The 27,546-nt window shown below is 41.2% G+C and overlaps 1 protein-coding gene across 1 annotated transcript in view; it reads right to left on the minus strand.

Moving 5' to 3' along the window:
• PDZD2 (PDZ domain containing 2) overlaps nucleotides 1–27,546 on the minus strand; it is a 358,274-nt gene that overhangs the window by 207,297 nt on the left and 123,431 nt on the right. The window contains exon 2 of the mRNA XM_038535405.1: nucleotides 20,948–21,788. Within this exon, the coding sequence (XP_038391333.1) occupies nucleotides 20,948–21,423 (476 nt within the window). The 5' untranslated portion in view covers nucleotides 21,424–21,788. The remainder of the gene's footprint in view (nucleotides 1–20,947; nucleotides 21,789–27,546) is intronic.

Genomic DNA, 27,546 nt, shown 5'->3' on the forward strand with positions numbered 1-27,546 from the left:
TTTGAATTCTTTTGGGTAGCTACCTTAAAATAAATTTCTGGGTCATATGGTAATTCTAATTTTAGAATTAAATTTGCTTAGTTTCATTTTTTTGAGGAAGCACCATACTGTTTTGCTTTTTAAAATTTTACTCATCCCTCATGGCAAAAGGTTGTAGAGGAAATATAAAACCATATATATATAGTTTTTATATAGATCATATATATATAATATATATACATATATTTTAGTTTGGATTTTGTAAAATTTGACTTCTTTCTCTTTTAAAGCAATCTTGTCTTCTATTATGATGAAAATTTCCTTATAAAGTCAACATTGGTTTTTAATCACTTTTATTAGGTATTTCAAGTCTTTTATTTTTGCCCAACATTTTCAGTTTACAGGTTTTCCCAACTTTTGGTTACTCCTTGGACCGTTAAGTTCAACTACTTTGACCCCTTTTCACTTCCCAAGCAATTACTCTTAAATGTCCATATCGCTGTGACACACAACATCTTGTTTCAGTCTCCATCAGTACATCTCCTTTGCTACTGGGTAATGATCCATGATAATGAAAAACGATGCAATGGACTGGGTGCCCACACCTCAGAAATTGCCTGAAGGAAGGCCTTCATGCCCCTTCCTTTCCCACTCAGGAAATTCCTTAAAATGAGTAACTTCAGAATATAAACATTGAGTCTGAGCTGTGCTACTATATAGCTCTGCATAAGCTGAAGAAGCTGGTCAGGAAAAGCAAAGAAATCTGAATAGAAGCATAATACTTCTCCAAAAGCCTCTGAGAAACTGCCCTTCTATCTGTACAAATCAGAACATTTAGACATCGTGCAAAAGTCCCATGTAAATTCATCTAACTTTATCCTGAAGAGATTCTAGCTTCTATGTTTATGTGGATGATCAAGTGTGTCTGCAAGTCTTGGTAAAAGAGATAGAGAAGAATTACAGCCAACACTCCAGGGCCTGGTTTAGTGATGGGAGAATCAGTGTAATCATAGAAGAATTTTGGAGGGCAGGAGGGATTTGACAGAGATAAGTAGGTCCCCAAGTAGGCTAATTATTACAAAAACTAAAAAGTTGAAAAAATTTAAAGATAAAGGTAACAAGTAAAATAAAGAAAAATGCCATTAGATTAAATGTATTAAGGGGGTGGTTTGGGGGGAAATTTGAACAATTAGAGTAAAACAGATTGTTGGGAAAAACCTTGATGGTACCAGACAGGGACGTTATCTTGCAATGATTAATACCATTTTACTTTGGTTAAGTAAGAGTTGGTTAATAACTGGTAAGGAGTGTGAGGGAGAGCTCTGAGGTGCCAGTAGAGTTCTTTTGCTTCATTTAGGTGATGGTTAATATAAACATTCACTAGTTGAACATTTATGATTTGTGCCTTTTTCTTTATGTATGTTATACTTTCAAAAAAAGAAAAGCTTATTGGAGAAAACACTTTTGGAATGATAGAATAAAAATATCCAAAAAATCTACTCCTCCATAAAAGTGACAAGAACACTGGAAAAAATTTATTCAAAAAAAACTTTTTCAGAACTCTGAGAATTAACCTGACGCAGCCTAAGAAGAATTTATTCAAGAAAAATCACTGAATCTCAGTAAGCACAGTGAGGTTTGTGGCATTTTAACTTCTACTATTCCCATCCCTTTCTTCCCTGCTCCACAGGGCCTTGCAAATCAACAGCCTAATAACTAAGGTAGCTGTGGAAATAAGTAGCTTAGCTGCCACTGGATTAGAAAAAGTTTGAAGACCTGTAAAATCTCCATCCCCAGGGAACTGTCAGTATTTGACCTATCTGGTGACTCTATGAAAATCTCCATTTTTCAGAACAGTCTTATTCCGAGGTTATTTGTTGAAAACAATCAGTGACAATTGTTTAACATCTGTAGCTGCCTGCAAAAATATTTGCAAATCATACACTTGTATATCAAGAGTATGTACTGAACTCTTAAAATTCAATAACAACAAATAAAGGAAACTGATAGAATTCTTAAATGGGCAAAAGATTTAAATAGACATCTCCCCAAAGATACAAATGGCCAAAAATGCATGAAAGAGTGCTCAACATCATTAGTCATTAGGGAATGCAAATCAAAACCATGATGAAATATCATTTCACACTCTAGAATGGGTGTAATAATGACAGATAATAACAATGTTGGTAAGACTGAAGATAAATTAGAACCTTCACACACTGCTGGTGGGAAAGTAATATGAAACAGTCCTTTTGGAAAGTTTGGCAGTTCCTCAAAAAGTTACACATGAAGTTGCCATATGACCATCAATTCTATTCCTAAGCATACATGCAAGAGAATTGAATACATAAATCTACACAAAACTGTACACCAGTGTTTGCAGCAGCATTATTTGCAATAGTGATAAAGTGGAAATGACCCAAGTGCCCATCAGTTGATGGATAAACAAATGTAGTATAGCCATACTAGGCAATACTATTTGGCAATATAAAGGAGTGAAGTTCTGAAATATACTACAAAATAGATGAACATATTTTTATACTTTTTTAAAAAGATTTTATTTATTTATTCATGAGAGAGAGAGAGAGGCAGAGGCATGGGCAGAGGGAGAAGCAGGCCTGATGTGGGACTCGATCCTGGGACTCCAGGATCACACCCAGAGCCTAAGGCAAACGCTTAATCACTGAGCCACCCGGGAATTCCAAAACAGATGACCATTGAAAGCATTATGCTAAATGAAAGAAGCCAGTCACAAAAGACCACATACCAAAATATCCAGAATAGGCAAATCTAAAGATAGAAAGTACATTAGTGATTGCCAGAGGCTAGGAGATGGGGGAGATGGCGAATGACTGATAATGGATATGGGGCTCTTTTTGGAATGATGAAATTTTCCAAAAATAGATATTGTTGATACTCAACTCTGTAAATATATAAAACCACTTACTTGTACACGTTTAAAGGGTGGATTTTATAGTATATGAGTTATATCTCAATAAAGCTGTTGTAAAACAATAAAGTTTACTTCAAAAACTTCTTCATTTTATTATCAATCATACTATCCTACTCCAAAGGTAAGGCAATTTTCTAAGGCATGGGTGCATGCATCATAAAATTAGGGACATTGTATGTCTTGTATATCACTATTTCCCTAATAGGCAGAACCAGGGCTAAAACATAGTACATGGTCAACAGATATCCTTATGTGAATAAAAAAGTAGAGAGATTAAGAAACTGTCTAGAACCAGACTTCCTGACTTGACTTCCAATTCTTCCCATTTACAGTAAAGAGGGGTGGGAGATAATAATGAGCAAGGAGCTTGAGAAGCACTGGCCAGAAAGCCATTTACAGAATTATTACTATGTACTCCTTACTGGGAAGTGGATATACTATCCATTGGGATGACAGTGCTCTCTATTGGAATAGACATGCTATTTAGGGGATAGGCAGTAACTGCAGAGCATCATGGTAAACCTGGGCTCAATTCCAGGCTGTTTCTCGCAGGTGTGTTTACTTAATCTTTCTCAGTCTAAATTTCCTCATCTATAAATGGAGATAATACTACTTACCTCTTGCCTTGTTGTAAGAATTAAATGAGAAGAGTATATGTAATGCATATGGCTCATATGGGTAATAGTTGCTAAACACTTTTATTGACATTGATAACATCTAATAAACAGGTTTTTTAAATATGTCGTAAAAAAGAAGAAGAAGAGAAGAAGAAGGAGCAAGGGAAAGCGAAGAACAAAGAAAGCAAGAAGAAGAGAAGCAGAGGATACAACACAAACAAAAGCAGCAGGCAACGAAGAAGAAAGAATAGAAACGAAGACGACAAAAAGAAGCTCCCTCCCCCTCCCCCCGACGACCCTGAAGAAGAAGAAGAAGAAGAAGAAGAAGAAGAAGAAGAAGAAGAAGAAGAAGAAGAAAAGTAATGGAGATGGGACAGTTTTCAGACCTGTCAGAAGGCTCTGAGAAGGTCTGGAACCTCATTCCTACCCTTCATGGCAGCACTGAGCAAGGTAGAGAAAAGCAATAACCCCTCCCCTACCACAGCTCCCACTCGCTAGCAGCCATCAGCCTGGCTTGAAGCCAACACAGTTATCTAGGGGGTATGGTGGCCAAAGGTAAGAGACAAGAAATACCTCACCCCTGGGAGAGAAGAGGGACACAGGTAATTTATACCTCTGGCAACCAAGTATTTTCCCCTTGTTTTTGTAATACCACACCATGTTAAATTCTTTTTCTAAGAATTACATGCCCATAAAAATGCAAATTTTGTTCAAGTACATAAAGTAGAGGAGGGCTGACTAAACTTGAATGAGTTCCCATCAGAAACTATAACTTCATTAAAAGAGAAAAAGAAGCTTTCCTTGTGCTTGACACCTGTTAATAACATACCTGGCGAAACAAGTTACAATGGTAGAGAATAATCTACAATTGCAGGGAAGAATTGTGATTCTTTAGGATACAATTTATGGAAAGCAACCAGCACAGGGGCTAGCAAGTTGTTGGTACTTAGTAAATGGTAACTATTATTTCAAACACCCTTTTCTTAACAGCTCTCTCTGTGTGGATGCACTACTGCGGAAAAAACTTAATTGAATAGTGCCCTCCAGAGGCCACTGGGAATTCAACTGTACGGACAGTTGAAAGTTTGGAAAAAGACCAAAGAGAAACACAATTTAATTTTCTTGTGTATTTATGCAGAGTCAGCACTCAAGTTTGGTGTCTTAGAACTTACTAGAACCTGACTGACTTGTCACTCACCATCAGCCTTTTGGGCAGGGCTTATTTGTTTGCAAGGGATACAAACAGGGACACAAATCTGGAAACGAGTCCAGTTAGGCACCGTGGGAACTGGTGCTGGGAACTGCAAGCCCCCAAGCCCCCGGAAACTCCTGTCCCATCCCTCTCTCCCTGGGGACATTGTCTCTCAGCCCTGTCCACTCTTGTGTTCCTCTAAAGGGATGAAAGGGACGAGCTTCCTCCTGATGTCTGCCCTTCTGTCCCGTCAGATATGTGGCTCTGGCTCTCTCAGGACATGATTCCGGACCTGACTCTGTTTGACCTTTCAGTTCATCTCAAATAGCTAAGCAGCTTGGTCTCTCACTGGCTTGATTCCACATTCCCAGGAGACAAAATGATTACCAGTCACGTCTAGTGGCTGGATTTAGTTTATCCAACCTTGCTGGATAGCCAGTGTGTGTGTGTGTGTGTGTGTGTGTGTGTGTGTGTGTGTGTGTGTGTAGGGGGAGGGAGGTAGTGTCAGGATCACATGGCACAAAACAAATCTAGCATATATAGAACTGCAGAAAACACTTCAAGAAGTCCATTTTTCTAGTAATGATGAGCTTATGTTTATAGAGTTCACCAGGTACCACGCATTCCACCAAGAGCTTTGGAAGCACCATCTCATTTAATCCTTACAACCTTCCTTTGCAATTCCATCCTGTTTTCACCTCCCACCTTCAAAAATAGCTGCTGATAACAATGGGTGTGTATTATTCAGTAATTTATCCCATGCATTTTATTCTCATTTTAAAGATGAGGGAACGATGCTTGGAGAGTTTGCACTAAGATCTAAGCCCGGGCAGTGTGATTCTAAAGCCTGGCTGTGAACGCCCAAGCCCACCTGGCCTCCCAGTGCAGCCCTGAGGGCAAGGTAGATACATGGCTGATGCAGAGGAAACCCCAGGGCAGGTCTCGGTCCCAGGGAGTTTATAACCTGATCAGGGGAGATTTCCACGTGAAATGACTAGTAAATGACATGACAGTAAGTACTAGTGTGCGTTGCCACTGTGTTGTTGCTGTGTAACAAATAACCACAGATGTAGAGGCTTTGGAGCAACAGCCATGTGTGAGCTTCCACTTGGGTCGGGCAGATGTACAGCAGAGCATGGCAGGGCTCTCTGCTCAGTGTTTTGTGAGGTTGTCATCAAGGCATTGGCTGGGCTGTCAACAATCTCACTGGAGGCCCGTGGGCCTCTTTCAACCAGCTCACTGGTTGTTGGCAGAGTTGTTACAGCCATAGGACGGAGGTCTCTCTGTTGTCCTGCTAGAGTTAACGGGAGACTGGTTTCAGCTCTGTAGACATCGTAGCTTTCCATTGCCCATTCTCAGCATGGATATTTGCTTTTCTCCAGGTCAGCTGGAGCATGTCTCACTGACTGTCCCTTCTGCTACCAGCCAGAGAACACTTTCTAATTTTAAAGGGCTCATGCGATTAAGTCAGGCCTACCTGGATCATCTCCCTTTCTTAAAGTCAACTGTGTCTTATGACATAACTTGATCATAGAAGTAAAATTCACCAAATTTACAGTCCTGGGGGTTATGAGGTGCATACAATATAGGAATGTGTGGAATCCTGGGGGTCATCTTAGAATCCCACCTACTACACCCATGAAAGTAGATTATGTGTGTGTATAGGGCAAGCCATTCCCAGGAGGGGAAGAAGGAAAAATTTCATGGAGGGGAATGTGAACTTAGCATAGAAGGATGGGTGAGCCATAATGGAGAGCACAGTGTTTTCCCTTTAGAAACTCAGCATCAGGGGATCCCTGGGTGGCTCAGCGGTTTGGCGCCTGCCTTTGGCCCAGGGCGCAATCCTGGAGTCCCAGGATCGAGTCCCGCATCGGGCTCCCAGCATGGAGCCTGCTTCTCCTTCTGCCTGTGTCTCTGCCTCTCTCTCTCTCTCTCTCTCTTTATCATAAATGAATAAATAAAATCTTAAAAAAAAAAAAGAAAGAAACTCAGCATCATGACTCAAGATAATTTGAGACAATTAATGGGTAAGAATTTCAAATAATATCAGAAAAACCTTTAGCACTGAGATGAAGGAGGTAACTAACACTACTAGATATTATAACATGATCAAAATACTGTGTGATAAGCATAAAAATAGACATATAGATCAGAACAAAAATAGAAAAAAAAGAACAAAAATAGAGCATCTTAAAATAGAAATGTGTGTACATATGTGTATGTGTGTACGTGTATATGTATATCATAATAAATCAAGCTTCACAAATTAATTGAGCAAAATTGTTAATAAGTGGTATCTGGAAAATAACACAATTTAGTAAAATTAGATAAAAACGTTCAGTATACATAAAAATAAATGCCAGCTAAATTAAATTTTAAATTATAAAGATAAATTTAAAATCTGATCAGGAAACCTGATAGAAGAAAGGCTCTGGTCTTTGGGAAGATGGTAATGTCCTAAGATTTGAAAAACGTGAAAAGAAATTGCTCTATGGGAAACAAAGGGCTGAAGAAAGGGAGGTAGGTAGGGGGATAGGATAACAAGGCAATGGGCATTAAGGAGGGCACATGATAAGATGAGTACTGGGTGTTTTACTATATGCTGGCAAATTGAATTTAAATAAAAAAAATAAATTGCAAAAGAAAAAATCTCAGACTCATCCTTAGCAATAGTTAAAACTTCTACATAGTCATAGCAATAATCTTTTAAAAGACTCAGGGGAATTTTAACCGCATAGGGAAAAAGGATTAAGATCTATAACACCTAAAAAAAAAAAAAAAAAAAAAAAAAAAAAAAAAAAGATCTATAACACCTAAATGCATATTCCAGATAGTAGACAAAAGGCATGAATAGACAATAGGTAAAAACAAAATTTGAAAAACTAGGGGGGGGGCAGCCTGGGTGGCTCAGCGGTTTAGCGCTGCCTTCAGCCCAGGGTGTGGTCCTGGAGTCCCGGGATCCAGTGCCACGTCAGGCTCCCTGTATGGAATGGAGCCTGCTTTTCCCTCTGCCTGTGTCTGTATCTCTCTCTCTCTTAAATAAATAAATAAAATATATTTTAAAATAAATAAAAATAAAAAACTAGGGGAAAATGGTTGAACTCAATCAAATAAATAGAAATTAAAACCATCAAAGTGAGCTATATTTCTATTGATTAAATACAATCTTTTTAAAGATTTTATTCATGAGAGACACAGAGAGAGAGGCAGAGACATAGGTAGAGGAAGAAGCAGGCTCCCTGCAGGGAGTCCGACGTGGGACTCAATTTCAGGTCTCCAGGATCACACCTGGGGGGGATGGTGGCACTAAACCACTGAGCCACTGGGGCTGCCCATATTGACCAATTTGAACTGTGGCATCATTGAGTATCTTTGTGGCACCTGGTTCTCAGTTATGTTCAGATAAAGAACATATGGAGCCATTTGTATTTGTCTACTGAGATTTTGAAGAAAGTGTGGGGAAAACGGCACTTTTATATACTTCAGAGGGGACACAGTTAGGTGTAGCTTCTTGGGTAAAGCAATTTGCAATGTGACTAAAAAATTTAAAATGTGATTTGTTTGAGGATTCCACTTCTAGGAATTTATTATTCACACAAATGTACATGTACATTAATGTACAATACATAAAGACACATCAACATAAAATTTCTTGCAGAATCGTCGACACAAATAAGATTGTACAATGAAAATGCCCATCAACTGATGACTAAATAAATCATATTAGAACCATTTGGTGGAATATCATACAGCTGTTAAAAAGAATGAATGTAACATGTTCTGATTTGAAACAATCTCTAAGATTTTTAAGAACAACAAAAAAGTTAAGACGCAGAATAGTGTATCCCTATTATATAAAAGTGAAATAGAGAACTTACTGAGGCTTACAGAATTTTTAGAAAGATACCTACAAACTAATAATAGACTGAGGCACTGCGGTGCAGCTAGGGGTACTGAACCAGGGATACTTCTTACCCACTGTCCTGTTGTATTCAAATACTTCCCCATGTGCACACATTTCTCTAAAATGGAAATAAATAAAAAATAAATAAAATGAAATGAAATAAATATTAAGAAAGGTAGTCTAAAAAATACATTGCTTATGAATGTAGATGAGATGGAAACAGACAAATCTGTTGAGTTAGTGTGACAGGACTATATTCACATGGTCACAGATTAGACATTAACACAGAAAAATCAAATTAACTGAGAATTAGTGTAGGGGAATTGCAAGTAATTCCTTTAAAATGCTATTTCAATGTTTTAATGTTGCCACTGAAATAAATAAAGATTAGTATGGGGGAGGGACTGGGTGCCTGAAGAATTAAGTAATAGCTTTATAAATATGTTGCTCTGAAATGAGTAAACAGAAGACTAATGAGCCAAAGAAAGCTCACCAAATGGTCCAGGGAGGAGGCAGTTAGCAGGAGGAATGAGAGGAGAGGAGCCAGGGTGTCTGTGTTTGGTGGGATGGCTAGCCAGGACACCCCATGGTGTGACTCTGGGTTCAGACCTGGGAAGTGAGTGAGGAGGAACTGGGAGAGCTTAGGAAGGGGATCCAGCCTGCAGAGCCCTGAGAAACCAGCCTTCTGGAGAGCCAAATGAGGAGAAATGGTGGCCACGGGGTTGGTGAAAGCATCTAGATCCCAACAAATCTCAAAGGGGACATTTCCTTAGGAAGGCAGGGATAAACTCAGTATCTATGAGATGACTGCTCTAGAAATGTTGACTTCTCATGCCTCTCAGTATAAAAAAAAAAAAAAGAATATGATCATGTACCCCTAATAGATGTGTTTATTTAATGCATGCATGTACTATTGTACTCGTACATTATATACATTTTAAAACATATATAACAAAGTATTTTAAAAGATGCATCTAACATGAAATACTCAATATTTAGAAATTTTTTACCTTTAGTAAAATAAATTCTATAAAGCCAATATTATTTTTAGGAAAAGCTATACAGTTAAATATACTTCAAGATTGTCAAATACTCAACACTCTGGGATGTGATCATTCACAAGTTTGGTTGAAATTCAGAATAAATGGATGTTGATTTTAAGGGCTGACTTAGCTGAAGATATCTCACAAGGATATACAGAAGTGTAGTAGGGCAGGATTTCATCAATGATCATTTCTATTTTCCAATACTACCCACCACTCGTACTATGGTTTGGGTGGAGATTTTGTGTTAATTTTCAACTTGGTTGAGCTTTCTTCAAAGTCATTGGAAGGTACTGTCTTTTAAAAAGAGTTTTTAAACACATAAGTTCTCTAAAATTCTTTGGTAGATTTAAAAATAGAAAATTTGGGCAGCCCCAGTGGCTCAGCGGTTTAGCGCCGCCTTCGGCCCAGGGTGTGATCCTGGAGACCCGGGATCGAGTCCCACATCGGGCTCCCGGCATGGAGCCTGTTTCTCCCTCTGCCTGTGTCTGCCTCTCTCTCTCTCTCTCTGATGAATAAATAAATAAAATCTTTTAAAAAATACATAAACAAATAAAATAAATAAAATAAAAATAGAAAATTTTGCTTTTAAAAGTTCAGATATACTAAGAAATATTTTGTTGACAAATAGTTTTTTTGTAAAAAAAAAAAAGTCATATAAATGGGAAACATTTCTAAAAATCCATTTTGAAAATGCTCTTTTCATAGCATGAGTTTCTTTCAAATAGCAGTTATTCTCTTGTTGATACAACATTACCTTGACATTGGAGAAACAGGTTATGAGTGTTTGGTCTACAAAAAATAGCCTCCAGAAAGCAGGTCACTGAAAACCACTTGTTTTCATAGATGAGGTGGGCCAATTTGAAACACTTGTCTTTTTTGTAGAAGAGAAAGCACACAGTCCTCTTTAAGTGAGACTACTCTAAGTACTGTGCCTCAAAATAAACATCAGACCTCTCTATGGCAAAACATTTTCATGATTATTCCCCATCTTATTACAGAGAAGAGTAAAAATTCAACTGGTTTTAAAGGTTGTATTTTTATGAAATTAACCATATTGATGACATTTGCTGGCATTTCTGGCACTTCTGTCTTCACTTCTAGCTTCTTTGCTGCATTAACTCTCCTAGGACCAATAAGTGAATCAATTTCTTGGGCTGGCCTATTTTTGTAACCTTACTCTGAATTCTTTTTTATTCTAGTCAAAGCAGCTGTTACCTTACATAATTTTCCCATAAAGCATTATTTTAACTAACAAAGTCATTGACTTTTGAAAATATATCTTTTTTGGTATCTCAGTCCTTTAGTGACTCACAAATAAGTAGGTGTTCCATTTCATTACTGAAACAGAATCAAGCAAATACCCTTATTTGGAACATGTGAGAAACAGCAGTACTTTCCTCCAACTGCCTAGCAAACCTCCCACACTGCATACTGTTTCTTTAAAATTTTAGCAATGTTTCTATGCATCTTCCAACGGAATTTGCTGACAAAATCAGGCATTTTATTTTGCAGTTATATTGTTTTCCATGGGTTATTACAGCTATTTTTTTTTACAATATAGTAAAAGGAAGAATGAGCATTTTCTTAATGATGTGACTTTTTGTCTTAAACGAATAAGTAAGAAAAATTCCAAATAGGCTTTTAAATATTCAGTTTAGTAGAATTCTGGACTAGATTTAGTATTGCATAATTTTAAACATTGCTAAAACATTTTAAACTATTTGTTTTCATTTTGTGGATCTTTAGATTTTAAATATCTTCCTAATTATGATGGCCCCATCGCATCATTAAGTATTATCTCAAGGCACAATCTATGCTTACGGTGAGGATCTTCTTTAATGATAGGGGCTAGAAATTTGTATTTCATATTGTCTCTTGTAGCTTCAAATTTTAATTTTTTAGTCTGACTTCTTGTCAATCTGAATAGATCATCATGGTTTTACCACATCTTGCTGCTGAGCATATACCAGTGCTAAGAAGGGTCAACCCAGCCATTTTCTTATGGTTGGCCTACACCTGCATTCTTTATCTTATTTTTAATCCTCTTTTTTTTTTTCCCCTGGAGAATTTTAGTTTATGTGTCCATTTGTTAAAGTTTAATTTAATTAAAATGAAATAATTTAATCCATAAACGTATTTCACTGAGTGAGCCTACAGAAACTGCAGTTCCTTGAATTAAGTCAAAAGGAATTAATCTGGGGATCCCTGGGTGGCTCAGCAGTTTAGCGCCTGCCTTTGGCTCAGGATGTGATCCTGGGGCCTGGGATCGAGTCCCACATCGGGCTCCCTGCATGGAGCCTGCTTCTCCCTCTGCCTGTGTCTCTGCCTCTCTCCCTCTTTCTGTGCCTCTCATGAATTAAAAAAAAAAAAGTGAATTAATCAGTGAGTGGGGTCTTTGTGGATCATTCCTTCTTCCCTCAGGACAAATCACATACCACAAAGGACACAGGACACTCTGAGATATAGATGGACTAAGGATGCCAGGATCCACCATATCTAAAATATTAGTCAAGCTCAATTTTTTTTTAAGATAAAAAATATATCTGGGGATGCTAATAATTTTTTCACCTATCTCATGGATCTTCTTGGGCATCCCACTGGGCAACAGATCTTCCAAAGCATGACCTGTTTCTAGTGACTGCCATTCCAAGTCTTCTCTGCTCATTCTGCTGGGTCAGACAAGGACTTCACAGCAATGGACATCTGGACCAAATAAAGCCCTTGAGTCAGGAAAAAAAAAAAAAAAAACAAACCCTCAAGACTTGCCATGCTATTTGAGAGAGACCTGTACTTAACAGAGCCTGAATTTTTAAGGACACCCACTCCTTCTTCTCCCCATAATAGTTCAGCTTCCCTCAGGGACATTTGTGAAAGTATATCTGTGATCACAAAAGTCAAAAGTTTCTTAGTTAATCTTGGCCCAATTTAAATGGACTAACCTTCAAGTCCAGCCTAAGGGCTGAGCAAACATGTACTTCAGCTGTGGAAACAGCCTGGCCCTCTGTCCCCTTTCCCCTTCACAAAAGGAGATGGGCAAAATTCAAGTCCAGGAGATGCTGTAAATGATAGAATCATCCTTTCTCTGGTGAAGAGCGAGCTCTGAATGAGCTATTAGATCACTGCTGATATCCTTGCATCCAGATTTCTGTGGCTCTGAGATGCAAAGAACCCGGATCCTCACACCTTCGAATGTTGCTTTGTGCGTTTCAACAAAGATAAGCCTGGTCATCCAAAAAGCCACTAGTAATCACATCTTCATTACCATTAGTGTAGGGGAAATATAGTATAACAACTCACCCCTCAAAATCTTAGGAGGAAGATCAGATTTCAGAGAAGAATTCCATGAAGAAATCTATATGACTGTTAAAACCCATTTTATTATAAATTGTGCCAAAGATATATATACTTGGGTCCTGAAAATATTACACCTTATTCCCTTCCAGAAGGAGGCAGCAACCCGTAGGTGAACAGCAAAAGACGGGCATTTCAAGCCTTTTAACCTCTGTGCTTGGCAAACAGGTTGATTGTGAACAGCTGAGCCAGGCCATGCGTTACCTGCATCTACAGTCACAAGACTGAGAGGGAGCAGGGCCATAAAAGGTGCCAAAGCTTGGAAGTCAATGACCTTTTGGATAAGAAAGACTCTAGAGTCATCTAAGGGCATCTGGTGCTCACAATGAGAGAATACCAATGCTTATAATTTATTTAACACTTGGGCATAAAAAATCAGTAGAGGTCAAGAAATGGCTGAAATTGGCCCAGAAGTGCCCACTTCTGGAGAGAAAGGCATGAAGTCAGGCCAGTAACTCTATAATCACACTAAGATGCTTTTGTCTTTTTTCTGTTTAGGGTTTGCAATTACAATCACGAGAATTCCCAAAAGTAATGCTAGAAGTTTCAAAGTCAGTGTCTTAAATGGGAGACTGGGGTTTTCCATCCCCACGGGTGAGGTCAGCCACCCAGTGGAGGCTCTGATGGGGGTACCAGATGAGAAGAGGGCTACGAGATGAAATGAAAGAGCATCTCTGGATGGTGCTTTGGAACCTCGACCCCCTTTAAATCATGAAAAGTTCCTCCTTTTGTGTAATCTCTTCCCTCCAAAGCCTAAGCAGACTGTGAAAAGCTGCTTTATAAGTGGCTCTGGACATTACCCATGGGCTCTGATTGAGGATATGCCAAAGTTGCCAGTTTTCTCAAAAAAAAAAAAAAAAAAAAAATTCCCCCCACTGGCCAGTGTAGTGTTTGACATGGCCCTGCTATTCCCTTTCCTGGAAGCTTTCTGATTTCAGGAGGATTGAGTTAGACTGGGGAAGGCCAACTTCCCCCACCATCCAACACGGAGAGCCTAGCACGGTGGGTTTAATCAGATCATGACTCATCTACTTGTGGGAGACCTGAGGACCAGGGCTAGGAGTGTCAGGAGAGGACATGCCATGGGGGGACCCGGGATGCGCAACTCCTGGGGACAGCATGAGGACACCAGGCACGGAGTGGAGAGAGATGGCTCCAGAGTCACTTGCTGCTCGGGCATGGCTCAGATGCTGAAGCTGAAAACCCCATCCTAACAGCACAGATGAGAAACCCACACAACCTAATGAATAATGAACTTAACTAAAATTCCCAGCACTATGCTCGACTTCAGCCACAAGATGGCAGGCAACAGTGGAAGATTCTCCAGAGCCTTGCCCAGAAAGCATCCTCAAGACCTGAGGGAAATCAAGCTCCCACTGTCCAGTCCACCAGCTGGCCATCAATGATACATTTATGAAGCTGCTACAGGTTAAATTCTTGTTGAGAAGGTTCTAGATTTAATTACCATCCACTTAGAGAATGAGATAGAAATATGTAGAAAACCTTGATTTTCTATTTGACTGTCATAAATAAGCCTCAAAAAAATCGACTTTCGTTGGTTCCTGCTGGTAATGTGGAAGAAAAAGTTCTAGAATTTGAGTTCCAGCCCTGAATTCTAGTTCCTGTTCTTAAGAAGGTCCTTGACTCCAGGAAGCCATGCCCCAGAGCCTCAGTTTCCTTCTTGGTTGGACTTGGATGAACTTTGGGATTTCTTCCAGAAACCAGCCATGGAATGAAATAGCATGTGTGGGGAAAGCAGGCTGAGAACGAAGTGGGCACAAACGTAAGGTCCTGCAATGCTTCATTTCCACGGCATCCTTGGGGAATGGGCTGTTCCACATGACGAGTTTTCCAGATAATTGAATTTTAAATGCTGAAACTTGTTTTCCTTTTAACCTTCTGTAATGGAAATCTTTCTAAAGTGTATTACACGCTTCTCAGGCTTCTTCAACAGCAAGCTGAATATAATTTCACCTTGTCCGAATGTGTCTAGGTCATCGCGACGCCACCTCTTGCTATATATACAGTCCTGAATAGAGCACCGGTGCCTTTGGGCATATTCAGGTAGGCAGGACGCTCATGCTAAATGGCCCCAGAGACTATATTATAAAGGTATAATTGGCATTTCTTCCTTTCTGTATCTCCTACATCACCACCTGCAGTCACTTCCCCAAGTTACACCTTCTAGCAGCATTTGACACTCTGTTTAAAATCTGCTATAACCTAGAGAGAACTCAAGGTTGCTATGGGTAACCAGAGTCTGAGCTTGTAACAACCCTAAATTTAATTTTACACACAATTTAAAGGCAAAGGGTACTGTGCTGAAGGTTACGTGTGGTCAGGGCTGACATTCAGTTAGCTCGCCCAGTGTGTAATGTAATGTTCCTCTGCTAGTTGGCCAATTGCCCAGAGCCCCTTGGGCCCTCCTGCCAGCTCAGCACCCTGACTTGTCTCCTGGGATCACACAGACTTCTCACTTGCCAGTAACTCAAAGGTGCACTCTGGCTCCAGACCTCTGTTCCTGGAGGCACCAGCATCCTTTCCAATTGGCTGGTACCCACGCCATCCCCAGATGCTCAGTATTTGATCTGAGGCTCTTCTCTTTCCTGCCGAGTGCACTGCTAAAGTTTGAGGCTCTCCTCTGTCCCTCAAACTCAAAGGCCTCTTCTCAGTTGCATGCAGTGCTGTGGGTTCAGATCACCTGAGGCTGACCAGGACAGGTGTTAAAAGTTAGCTTTGACTGAACATCTACCATACGCCAGATGCCTATTCAGGACATCAACTAAATCACCTTATCTAATCCACTAAATGGCCCTATTGGGGAAATAGCATCAACCTCCTGTGGCTGAGGTAACTTGCCCAAAGTCACACAGCCAATAAGTAGGCCTGGAAGCCAGTTCCATCTTTCTGAGGTCAATGTTCTTTGCACTATACTCCCCTCCTGTTTATTAATATACAAAAAAGTCTGGTCATGGTTCACATCCTGGAAAATACATTTTAAGTGAAACATGGGCCCTTTTACTTTTCAGAAAAGGCTACTTGTTTTGTTGTGTGGGTTATGTTTTAATTAATTCCATATTTTGTTACCAATTTGGAACAATCTGTCCTCAGGGAACAGATCTGGTTTACTTATAGAAAGCTGGCTGAGGGAGGGAGGGACTGGGGTTACAAAGTATTCCTTGTAGGAAATGATCTAAAAAACCTTCCCAATTCTCCCTCCACCAAACAAAAGTAAATAGAACATTCCAGAAAATCCCATCTTCCCTAAAGTAGGTATGATAAGAGCTTGCAAACAAAAACCTTCCTCTGTGTGTTGTTGTTACCAGCTACGCCTGCAAGATGGGGCTGTTCCCACTGAAAAGAATTAGGGGCTCCCAGGGCTGCAGGGGCCGAAGAGGTGGGGGTGGCTAGAAGCAAACTGCAGACCTGAGGAGTGTCATCCAGTAGAAAGCAGAATGGGCTCTGTAATTTTGGGCCAGTCAGAGCTTTGCCTTTGGAACTGGTTCTGGGGTGCAGAAAGATGTCAAACTCATAGCTATGAATTCTCTGCTCTTTCCCCTGGGGATGAAGTTTACAGATTGACTCTAAGCTAATTTTTAAAATAAGCAAACCATGACCTCATCTTCCACATTTTGCACCTGCTCCTCCCACACGTAACACCCACAACTTTCAGAGTATCCTCTTCCAAAACCATTCACCATGCTCTCTAGTTTCCAGAGTAACTCTAGTGAGGGAGGAAATCATCCGAATAATTGACTAGCCATAGGCAACAGGGTCAAAATACCACATGTATTAGTTTGCTAGGGCTGCCATAGTAAAGTTCCACAAACGAAATGGCTTAAATGACAGAAATTCATCTCACAAGTTCTAGAGGCTAAAAGTCTGAGATCAAGGTGTTGGCAGAGCCATGCTCCCTCTGAGGTACCAAGGCAGGGTCTGTCCCAGGCCTCTCTCCTAGCTTCTGATGGTTCCCTGGCTTGTTGCAACATAACTATAATCTTCACTTGGTGTCTGTGTCCAGCCTTATCTTAACTAATTACATCTGTAATGGCACTATTTCCAAATAAGGCCACGTTCAAAGGTACTGGGGGCTTAAGACTTCAAAATATGAATTTGGCAGTAGTGGGTCGGTGGGTGGACACAGTTCAAACTATAACATCATCTAAGGTAGTTTTGAATTCAAAATGAAACACAAGGGAAGGAGCAGGGGGGATTCTTCTTCCTTTATGACAGTCATTTCCCTGTCTGCATGTCTTATCATATTTGATGAACACAAATCCCAGGTACATTTGAGAACACCCAGACATAGCAATTAGCAATCCCACAGAACTGTTCCTTGACCTTTTCTCCTATTTCCATCAGCTTCAGCTATTTCAGTCCAGATGCCTACTGACCACATCCATCCAAATATCTCTTCCTGACCACACAGAAGTGGGATGGATGGTGCGTTGGATGAGGTACAACTCCTAGCTGGGACTCAGAGGAGAGTGACTGAGTCTCTCAGCTCTCACTATGACATCACCGCATCACTGCTTCACTTCTGTGAACTTCTAGAATGATAAAACCAGCTCAGGCGGGTCAAATGAAATGTCTCAGAGATTCACTCCTAATATGTTAGCATAAGCAGATGCAGCTAACCTCACTCCCACCCTCACTCTTCCGTCCCAACACTCTTACCCGAGGTCTCAAAGCTAGTTGCTTGAACACCTGTGGAGAGAACCCAGAGTCCCAGACTCAGTTCATTGCTTCCCCCATCACACCATACTTGCCCCCTTCTGGGAGCCTCCATTAAGGAGTCTAGTCTTATGTCCCAGTTTCTGTCAGGACTCTGGGCCCATCATCTTTCTATTTTTCTGTATATTCTTTCTTAGAAAAAAAGGTTGGGGGGGGGGGCATCATCCTATCACTCCCTCCAAGGAATAAATTAAAATCACCAAAGAATCCTCCCTTGGTAGCTGGAAAGCCTTCTTATTTCAGGGTCAGATATACTTTCAGTGCCTGGGACAGAGAACTTTGCCTCTTAAAGACTCCACAGCCTTAAGCAGTCAATGGGAGGGGCTTCCTGAACAGATATGAGAAAAATTATCCAGTATGGGAAAACTCTTCCAAATTCTAAAGAATCTAGCAACCTCTTGGATAAGAAACTCCCAGTCTTTCCAAACACTCTCCAGGTAGAATAGTTACTGTGAGGCTAATATTTTATTGAGCACTATGTGAAGCACCTGGTGGTTCAGTGGTTGAGCGTCTTGCCTTTGGCTCAGGTCATGATCCCAGGGTCCTGGGATCGAGTCCCACAGGACTTCTCTCTCTATGTCTCTGCCTCTCTCTCTTCATCTCTCATGAATAAATAAGTAAAATCTTTTTAAAAATAAACACAGTGCAAGCCCTTTATATGCATTATTGCATCATTTAGTCATTGGATCAATAGTGTTATCATTCCCATTTCATAGACAGGGAACCCAAGGCTAAGAGGGATGACTTTTCCAAGGTCAACCAGCTTACAAGTGTGGGAACCTGAGGAGGCAGCACAGTTGTCTGGCTCCAGAGCTGGAACTCTTGACCATTATTATTCTCTCCTACTGGATGTCTCCTCCATGCTCTTCCTTCTGCTTCTGCATCCAAAGTGGCTCCCCTCAAAACTGACAGCTACAAAAGGCAGTGGCTCTCAGGGACAGCTCTAGGAGGGCTGCCTCAAGCTCCATGTTGATCCATGCTTCTAGCCCCAAGGACCCACCTATCAGGGACTGGAGTCACCTTCTCCATACCAGTGAATACTATAGTGGTCAGTCCTGTTTCTTTTCTAAGAACAATTTCTAATTTTATTTTTTTTTAAGATTTTATTTATTTATTCATGACAGACACACAGAGAGGGAGAGAGAGGCAGAGACACAGGCAGAGGGAGAAGCAGGCTCCATGCAGGGAGCCAATGCGCAACTCGATCCCAGGACTCCAGGTTCATGTCCTGAGCCAAAGGCAGACGCTCAACCACTGAGCCACCCAGGCATCCCCAATTAATTTCTAATTTTAAATAGAATCATTTCAAAAAGAAAGAGAAAGAAAGAAAGAAAGAAAGAAAGAAAGAAAGAAAGAAAGAAAGAAAGAAAGAAAAAGAAAGAAAGAAAGAATCATTTCTCTTCAGCACCCCTCCTTGAAGATGAAGCTTCTCCCAATAACTGCCAGTTCAGGATTCAGCCATTAGCCAAGAACATCTCTTCAGTCAGATGGGCAGCCCAAAGGAAATATTGGTGAGACTCTACTAAGTAGTCACACATGCCAGCCAGCCCTGTGCTAGGACTATTCCATGCATTGGCTCATTTAAACTTAGAACACACTATATGTGCCTGATGACTTCTTGTTGCCACTCCATGTCCACTCTCCACCATTCTCCACCCTACCCTCTGCCCCAGGTTGACACGTATGGACAGTCTCAACTGGCTCTCTTGCCATTGGCCTCTGGCTGGTTTCTGCCAATGGAAAGCTTTGATAGGATACTGAAGGGAAGAAAAATATTAAACTTAAGGTACTTCTGTTCTGGCTTCTTCCCTTCAGGGTCTCCTTGGGTTAGATGTCTTCTCATTGGAAGGTTACTCTGCTTCTCAAGGTGACCCTGTCTCCATGATTTTCTTTTCTTGGAACATAGGAGTCCTCCTCACAGGAGCCCCTGAAGGCTTGACAAAAGTTAAGCATCTCAGAATATCTTCAAACTTCTCTTTTTTTGTCTCATCCATATACACCCATACTAAAACCCTGGTGTGCCATAAAGAGTCAGCACAGCAAATTTGGGGTATTCAATCCATGTACCTTCAAAGAAAGGACTGGTTCTTGACTAACTCCTGGGAGGTAACCTCTATGTCCTTGGAATATTCTGCATGATACCAGATAGTTTATGCTAATAACGTGATTTACAGCAGGGGCATTGGGCCATGTGGCATTAGTTTGAACTCTGCAAGGACTGAACTCTGAGTAGCTAAGGTCAGTTACACGGGCGCTCCATGTCTGGGTGACTGACCCTCAAGAAAAACCCTGATGCCAAGGCTCATGAGCTTTCCTGGCTGATAACATTCTACAGATGTCACACATCACTGCTAGAATTGAGGTCTTCTGTACAATCTACTGGGAAGGACCACCAGTGGGAAGAGTGGGAAGCCTGCACTGATTCTCTCTCCTGGACCCCACTGCATACCTTTTGCCTTTGTTGATTTTAATCTGTATCTTTTTACTGTAATAAACTGTAATCTTGAGTTTTTCTGAGTCCTTTGAGTCCTTCTAGTAAATCCCTGAGGTTGAGGGTGGTCTTGGGGACTCTGAGTCACCTGGGAAACAACAATCCAATCATAACTTACTGCCATGATATGTGGCCACGCAGGTAAAAAACAGAAATATACTCATCATCCACATGGATCTTCCAGGATGGGAAAACAAGGGCGACGGCAGGGGTGGCTAGTGGTCCAGAGATAGTTCTAAGCATCTCAAGGTCCTTCTGGCCTTTGAGTCTGTGACTAGGGTGACAAGGGACGGGCAGATAGAAATATATCCAGGACCCAACCTTTGGTGTTCCAACTGGAGGGGAGATGCTGGGTTGAGTACAAGAGGGTTTAACTCAATGTGACATTTCTCATACTCTTGCGTCATGTACTATTTTTTTTTCATCTCTAATCCAAGTTTCAGAAAAAAAGCAAATACCCTGAGTCTGAGTTCTCTAAGAGAGAATGAAGCAAAAAAGAAAGATACAAATACCACAGTACTTCTACTTAGTGTATCTTCCCTTTATAGGATAAATGCCACTGACTTCTTACCAGAGTGGATCTCATAACCCTCTGCAGGTACAGATTGGAGCAGCAGACACAAGTGAGCCACAGGGGTCCCCCTTCCAGCCCCTGTAGGAACTGGCACTCCCCCACTCACCTGGCCCCACTGACATCAACTCCAACCATCAGCTGCCCATTCAGGGAGAGGATTTCATCGCGCAGTCGGACCTTCCCACTCTTCCCTGCTGGGCTGTTCTTCCTCAGCTCTGTCACCCAGATGCAGCCAACGTCCAGTACAGGGCCCTGGTGGGTTTTCCTCTTCTTGCCCCCTCTGCGCTTTTCTCCATAGTCCCCAAAAACAGGGATGTTCCCAAAACTGAGGCCCACAGTCTCTGTGTCTCCCAGCTCCTTGGTGAGGTACACAGTACAGATTTCCATTCCTGGGGGGCTGTGGTCAGGTGGGACCACACTCTCATCCACAGCAAAGTTGAGCTGGATGTATTCCTGCAGCTTCTGGATGGCTGCGTGGCAGAGACGCTGCTCTGGGCCATCCCCACCCTCCCGCAGGCTGTTCTGCAGCCACTGGTAGAGGAGGGGCAGGTGCAGCATGGCATTGTCCTGGGTGATGGGCATGGTGCTCACTCCCAGACACCAGCATCATGAGAGGACCTGCTTCTGGGGGCTGGGCCCTGTAAGGCCCCATGTCCCTTGGGAACCCTGGCTGTCATCAGCTTTGCCTGTGTTCATGTTCAGGCTGGCAGATGAGCCTAAAGGATGCCTGCTTGAGACTGGGCTGTTTGCTTTGGCAAGAGGAGGACAGGACACATTAGAACAACAGTGGGACAATTGCTGTGCCTGGAGTGCTCACCAAAGAGAAGGAAGGAAGTGTCTGACAAGGTCTTGTTTGGTTCCTTTCACAGCAGGGCCCATGCAAATGACCTGGAAATGGGCTATTCCTCCAGCAGCCACAGCATGACCTCACCTGGTCCCATTTATGCCTGGAAGAGATAAAAACAAAAAATTTCAGTCACAACAGTGAGCCCTCTGATACAGAACACATCGCCTCCTGTAACAAAGAAGGACTGCATTTGCTGTTTTGAGTCAGGAAGCTAATGCCTCTTCTCATTCCCCAGCTAAGATCCCTCCACCCTGTATACACAGACAGACAGACTAACAGACAGACACAGACATACAGACACACAGATGCACACACACACCCTTCCGCTGGACAGAAACCTCTGGAAGAGTGACTTGCTCTAGGAAATTTTCCTGATCACCAGGGAAATAAGATGACTTTTTCTAGAACAAATCCCATCAAACTCCTACCCAACCAGGAGGCTATGTGAAAGACTCCCTGGAAGACTGTTAGAGGGGTTCTGGACATATTTAAGAGCTTACATTCTTAGGAAGTTAAAATCTACGTCCATTTGCCTTGATCAGCTCAACTGCATACTCAGGAAGGCTCTCCATCCCAGGACTGACAATGATGCCAAGAGGAGAAACAGCCAATCAATGGCACAGAGAGATGTAGGCTCTGGCTTAGGACAATACCCGTCCTAAGCTTAGCCATCATGTAGCCTCAGAGGAAATCATGTCCCTATGCACCCTGTAGCTATTTGTTGCTTCTCTTCTTTTCCTTTGGTAAACTGTTGGGATGCCCTACTCTTAGGCCAGTCCTAAAGCTATCTCCTCCAGAGAAATGATTCTCTATGCTTCTGGGTGAGGAGACTTGGCCTCTCCCTGGCTTGCCCTTGAACACACCGCTCAGAGCAGTGATGTATCCCTCCGGCACTGCCAGCTGCAGCAGGCCTGTCTCCCCTGCAAGAGCTTGCAGAAATCCGCCCCCCCCCCCCCGAATTCTGCACAGTGCCTGGCACACAATACATCCCCACAATGAAAGGCTAATTTAATTCCATTGCCAATCCACCAGAGAAAACTTTCACCTCCAGCCTTTGTAAACAACAGAAAAATGACCCTTTTCATTCTCTCCTCTGAATTTCGCCTTCTCCCAGAGAAAGTCAACATAAACTATGCCATCTAAGATGGAAAACATTCTCTAGCCTTCTTAGGAAGTGATTTAACAAGAAATAATAATAAATGGGAGAGGTGTCAGAAGCCATGTCAATAATACATGACCTTATTACTCAGTAACCATAAAAAAATTTCCAATATAGCAAGTTTTGAGCTTTCAAAGAACTTGAGTGCCAGCTATTAATTGGTTCCAAATAAATCAAAAGCTTAGCAAATATCATCTACATAATCACATGCCTATTAAAAAAGAAATGCAAGATCAAAGCAAAGATAATCCATAAATGTACAAAAACTGAATGTTCCCTTTGGCCAAAATAAGTAACACCTCTCGCTGCAAAGTGACTCCACACAGACATATTAAAATCTTATGAATAAATCAAAACATTTTCCATCAGGCCTAGCAATCTTTACGAGTCTCCATTTTCTCATCTGTAAAATGAGAAAGTTAAGCTAAGTGATCTCCAAGGTCTGTCAAATTCAACAGAGAGGTCCTCCAACACAGTGACGGTGTCTCATTCATTGGTGTACTCCCTACCCCAGCACAGTGCCATCAACGTGTAGACTCTCAATCATTGAAAAACAATTTTTAAAATATCCTTTAAATTACAATTTTAATGGCCAATGATTCAGGATATTAGTCACAGTTCAGATGGTCCCATACATATGAAAACAGGGTAAATATCTTCGACAAGTTGCTTTTTAAATAAATCTGATTGAAGAAAACCCTAGAGAACTTTTCTCCTTGCTGTCAACTTGTATTCATTCGATACATATTTCCTGAACATCAATTAAGAACCAGGCCTTGAACTTGGCACCAGGAGTATACCATCAATAAGGCAAATTCCTCGCCCTGAAGGAATTCATAGTCTAATGGGGAGATGCCTAAATAAGTGGAGATCAGTGTTTAGAAGTCTATGACAATCCTCTTAACAGAAGTGACAAAGGTACATTCCTAGAAGCCATGTTTGTGGAATATAAACTCCCCAGGCACTGGTGATGGGTCCAGAGTTAGGGATCTCATGCAAGCTGGAACACAGTTCTTTCCTAACAACTGAGGGCTCGGATCTAGAGAGAGGGGGTCTAGTCTTAAGTGAAGAGAACGATAACTTTTGAACTAGTGGCTCTAGAGGCAATGCTGCCGTGAAGGTATTTCTGTCCTGCCAAGAAATAAAATAAAATTGAATAGGAGAAGGCAGAGGTGAAAGCCTGGGGAGAGAACACTGGTTTCCTCATGGCATTCCTCGTCTTAGTTTCAGACACCTTGGACAGGGCTACATTGCTACCCTCCTTGTCAATCCAAATGACTGTATCAATCCTTACATTGAATCACATTTAGAAAACTTTAACTACTTAAAAAAGAAGAAAAGTAAAGCAAAACTAAACTTAAAAAAAAAATCCTTCAAATGAAAATAAACTTTACCCTGAGTTGGTTCCTGCACTTTGCACCTCGAAAGTTAATACGCTGGAGGTGGGCAAAGCTGATTGGTTCAACTTGGAGCAGGGTCAGGAGATATCAACTTGGCTGCTGGGAGCCCACCCTCTGACTGTGAATGTTGTGGGCGCCGGGAAGGAGTTTTCGGAAAAGGAAAGGTTACTTCAAGACATTTAGTCTTATTTTGATGTTCATGGGCTATATAACTTTTTGATTCCATACATATAATTGGGAACTTTCCAGTAATCCCTCCAGCCTCTATTCTATCAATTCCTTTTTCTGTTTCTATAAACAAGGGAAGTAGAAGTGTCCCAATCTACTACAACGATTTGAGATGACTCAGGGCATAAGAGGAGATACACAATTTTGCAATACTATAAAATGAGTGGTTCTTTCCAATTTCCAATGAAACATTCCAGTGAACAAAACATTGACCCAGAGAAGATACAGAATAGAAACCTGCAAATAATACAAATACATCCCTCAGTGGCTGACCTGTGCAGAGGTCTAAATGCTTCTCATCTTGAAGATCCATTTCAACAGTGGGCAGAATTTGTGGACATGAAAGTCTGCAAAGCATGTTCCAGTTCACTTTTGTCTATCATATATAATTCTCCAAATAGAGTCCCATCTCAAAGCAAACAGCCATGATAATTTAAATTAATTTTGACCAGCCTGAAGCTGACAGCCTTAGCCATCCAAAATTCAAAATGAATGCTTCTTAGCAGATTCTGATACTGTGTTTAGAATCTACCAACTTTCTCAGATCCTCTTTCAGCTACACTATGCATGCACAGCAGGGCCATATCACCCACAAGGGGCTGAAAAGTAATTCTGGGTTGAAGAGGCCAACAAATTTTGGATATGATAATGGTTAGTGCCTACCTGCAAAGCTCAATCCTATATGATAGAATATTACTCCTTAGTATTTAATATTTTGCGTTAGAATTTAAGTTAAATTTTTTTCTTCAGGGTGAGGAGATCAGGAGAATAATGCAAAAGATGGAGAAACTCCAAACTAAGTGAAACCAATCATCTGGCCCAGAGTCACCTGAAATCCAGAGGCTAAATCCTGAAACTGGCAAGGGGGTACACAAAAGGGTCCTCAGGTTTATCCAGACCTTCTAAGATTCACACTGGGCTGCCTTGTACAAATTCCCTCTCACAATTGCCCGAATTCTTGATGTCCTCCTATTCTGAATTCTGCTTAAGTTCCAAGTTCCTTAGTCTTCCTTACTTCTGGACTGGATTCCTCTTTTGACTTTGAGAAGATCTCACATTTGAAAAGTGAACCAATGTTGACTAAATACTTACTATTCATTCAATAGATGTTCATTGAGTGTCTGTCACATGCAGGGCCCTAAACACAACAGACAACATTCCCACAAAGCCTCATGAAGCCTGTACTGTGATGGTGACAGATTAGTAAACATAAAATACTATAATGTCAGATGGCAATTCTCTCTACTACGAAAAGAACTATGGTGGTGTCAGAGTTTAGCAAATGGTGGACATATGAGGGGATTAAGAAAGGCTGGCTGAGAAGAGACCTAAATAAAGTGAGGGATTGAGATGAGAGACTCTCCATAGGAGTACTAAGGAGACAACATGTACAAAGGCCCTGAGGTGAAAGCCTGCTTGGCTGCCTAAGGATAGGTGTGGGGATAGGTGTGGCTATCAAAAAGGAGTGAGGGGGAAATGTCCCCCGTGAGCTAGACGCTTTCCCCATTGTCTCATTCTCTATAAAACAAGGGCATCTGAATCCACTTTATCAACACTGGCTAATGGCTAATGTTTTCTGAGCAGAACCACACTCAGACACTGCTTAAAATGAGCACTTTCTAAGGATTACCTTATTTAATTGCTGCAACAATACTGTAGGGAGATATTATTTCCTTTCTACAGACTCAGACAAATAACAAAATCTGAGAGGCTAGTTAAGGAGTAGAGAGGCTAATTTTAAGGCTAATCAGGACTAGAACCCAATCCACTGGACTTGGCCATGTAGGCTAGCACTCTGCCCTGTAATTACTGCTCCACTGCCACCAATGAGTCTCACATAATAAATAAATAGGTATCTTATGTCAGAAGCTGGTGGCTTTCTACCTAGTATTGATTCTCTCTTCCTTCCTTTATTTTGTTGGGTGTGATATATTTAACTAAAATTTGGCCTTTCTTGGAGGTATGGATAGTATAACAATAGATCTGGCCAATGAGATGAAAGTAGAAATTGGTACACGTGGGGCTTACACCACCAGCATTACTTATGAGAAGAACAGAAATGAAAAGAAAAAAATAAATCCCCATGTTGTTTAATCATTGTTGTTTTGGATTTTTCCAAATCCCACTAACTAGCTGAATTAATCTCCAAACAAATAACACAAGGTAATACCCAGAAGTAAGGGGACTAGAAGTAATAGAGTCTAAAACTTAGAATTGGATGAGAAAAGAAAGGAGAGAAGCAGATGCCAAGAACCTGGATATTTGCAGACTGGAAAGGTAACTCCTGCTACCTAATGTAAACTATTTGGTTAAAATGCCACCTGCCATACCTTCCATGCAAAGTCACTGATGTATGATTGAGGCTATGATATTAGAGAAGATGGTAGGAAACTTTTAGAATACGGGTAGATGATTTGTCATTCTTAGCACAGTCTAGAGCTCCTCAACTCAGCCAGCAAGCGAGATGGGGAGAAATATCACTTTGCTAAGGAAGATATTCTATTTACTTATTAGTTTATTTATTTAGAGACAGAGCAAGAGAAAGAGAGAGAGTGGGGGGAGGGGCCAAGGAAGAAAATCTCAAGCAGACTCCCCACTGAGATGGAGCCTGATGCAGGGCTCTTCTTCCATTAGTCCCAGGTATGACTTCTTGTGACTAAGCCCTGATACATCTAACCTGTAATACTAGAAAAGATATAGAATAACATGATCTCAGGGTCAAATACAGGTATGACCCTGAGATCATGACCTGAGCTGAAACAGCTGTTCCAGCAGCACACATTAAGTAGTATATGTTAAGTTAAAATTTAGGGAGATGGGCGGAACTCATAAGCTAGAAATAAAAACAAATCATCAGGAACTGACCAGGAGCCTGCTAAGTTGTTGGGGAATTGTACTGCCAAAACCCCAGACCTGGTTTGTAACAGCTTGGGATGGTTCAATCCCCAAGGCGATCTCATGACTCTTGCTCTCCCTCCCTCCCCTAGGCAATTCATACCTACAAGGTATAGGCAGTGTGTAAAAGAGCCCCCAGAAATGGTATCTTTCCAAACCTACCACAGAAGAGGACA

The sequence above is a fragment of the Canis lupus genome, chromosome 4, assembly GCF_011100685.1.
Source record: "Canis lupus familiaris isolate Mischka breed German Shepherd chromosome 4, alternate assembly UU_Cfam_GSD_1.0, whole genome shotgun sequence".
Lineage (NCBI taxonomy): Eukaryota > Metazoa > Chordata > Mammalia > Carnivora > Canidae > Canis > Canis lupus.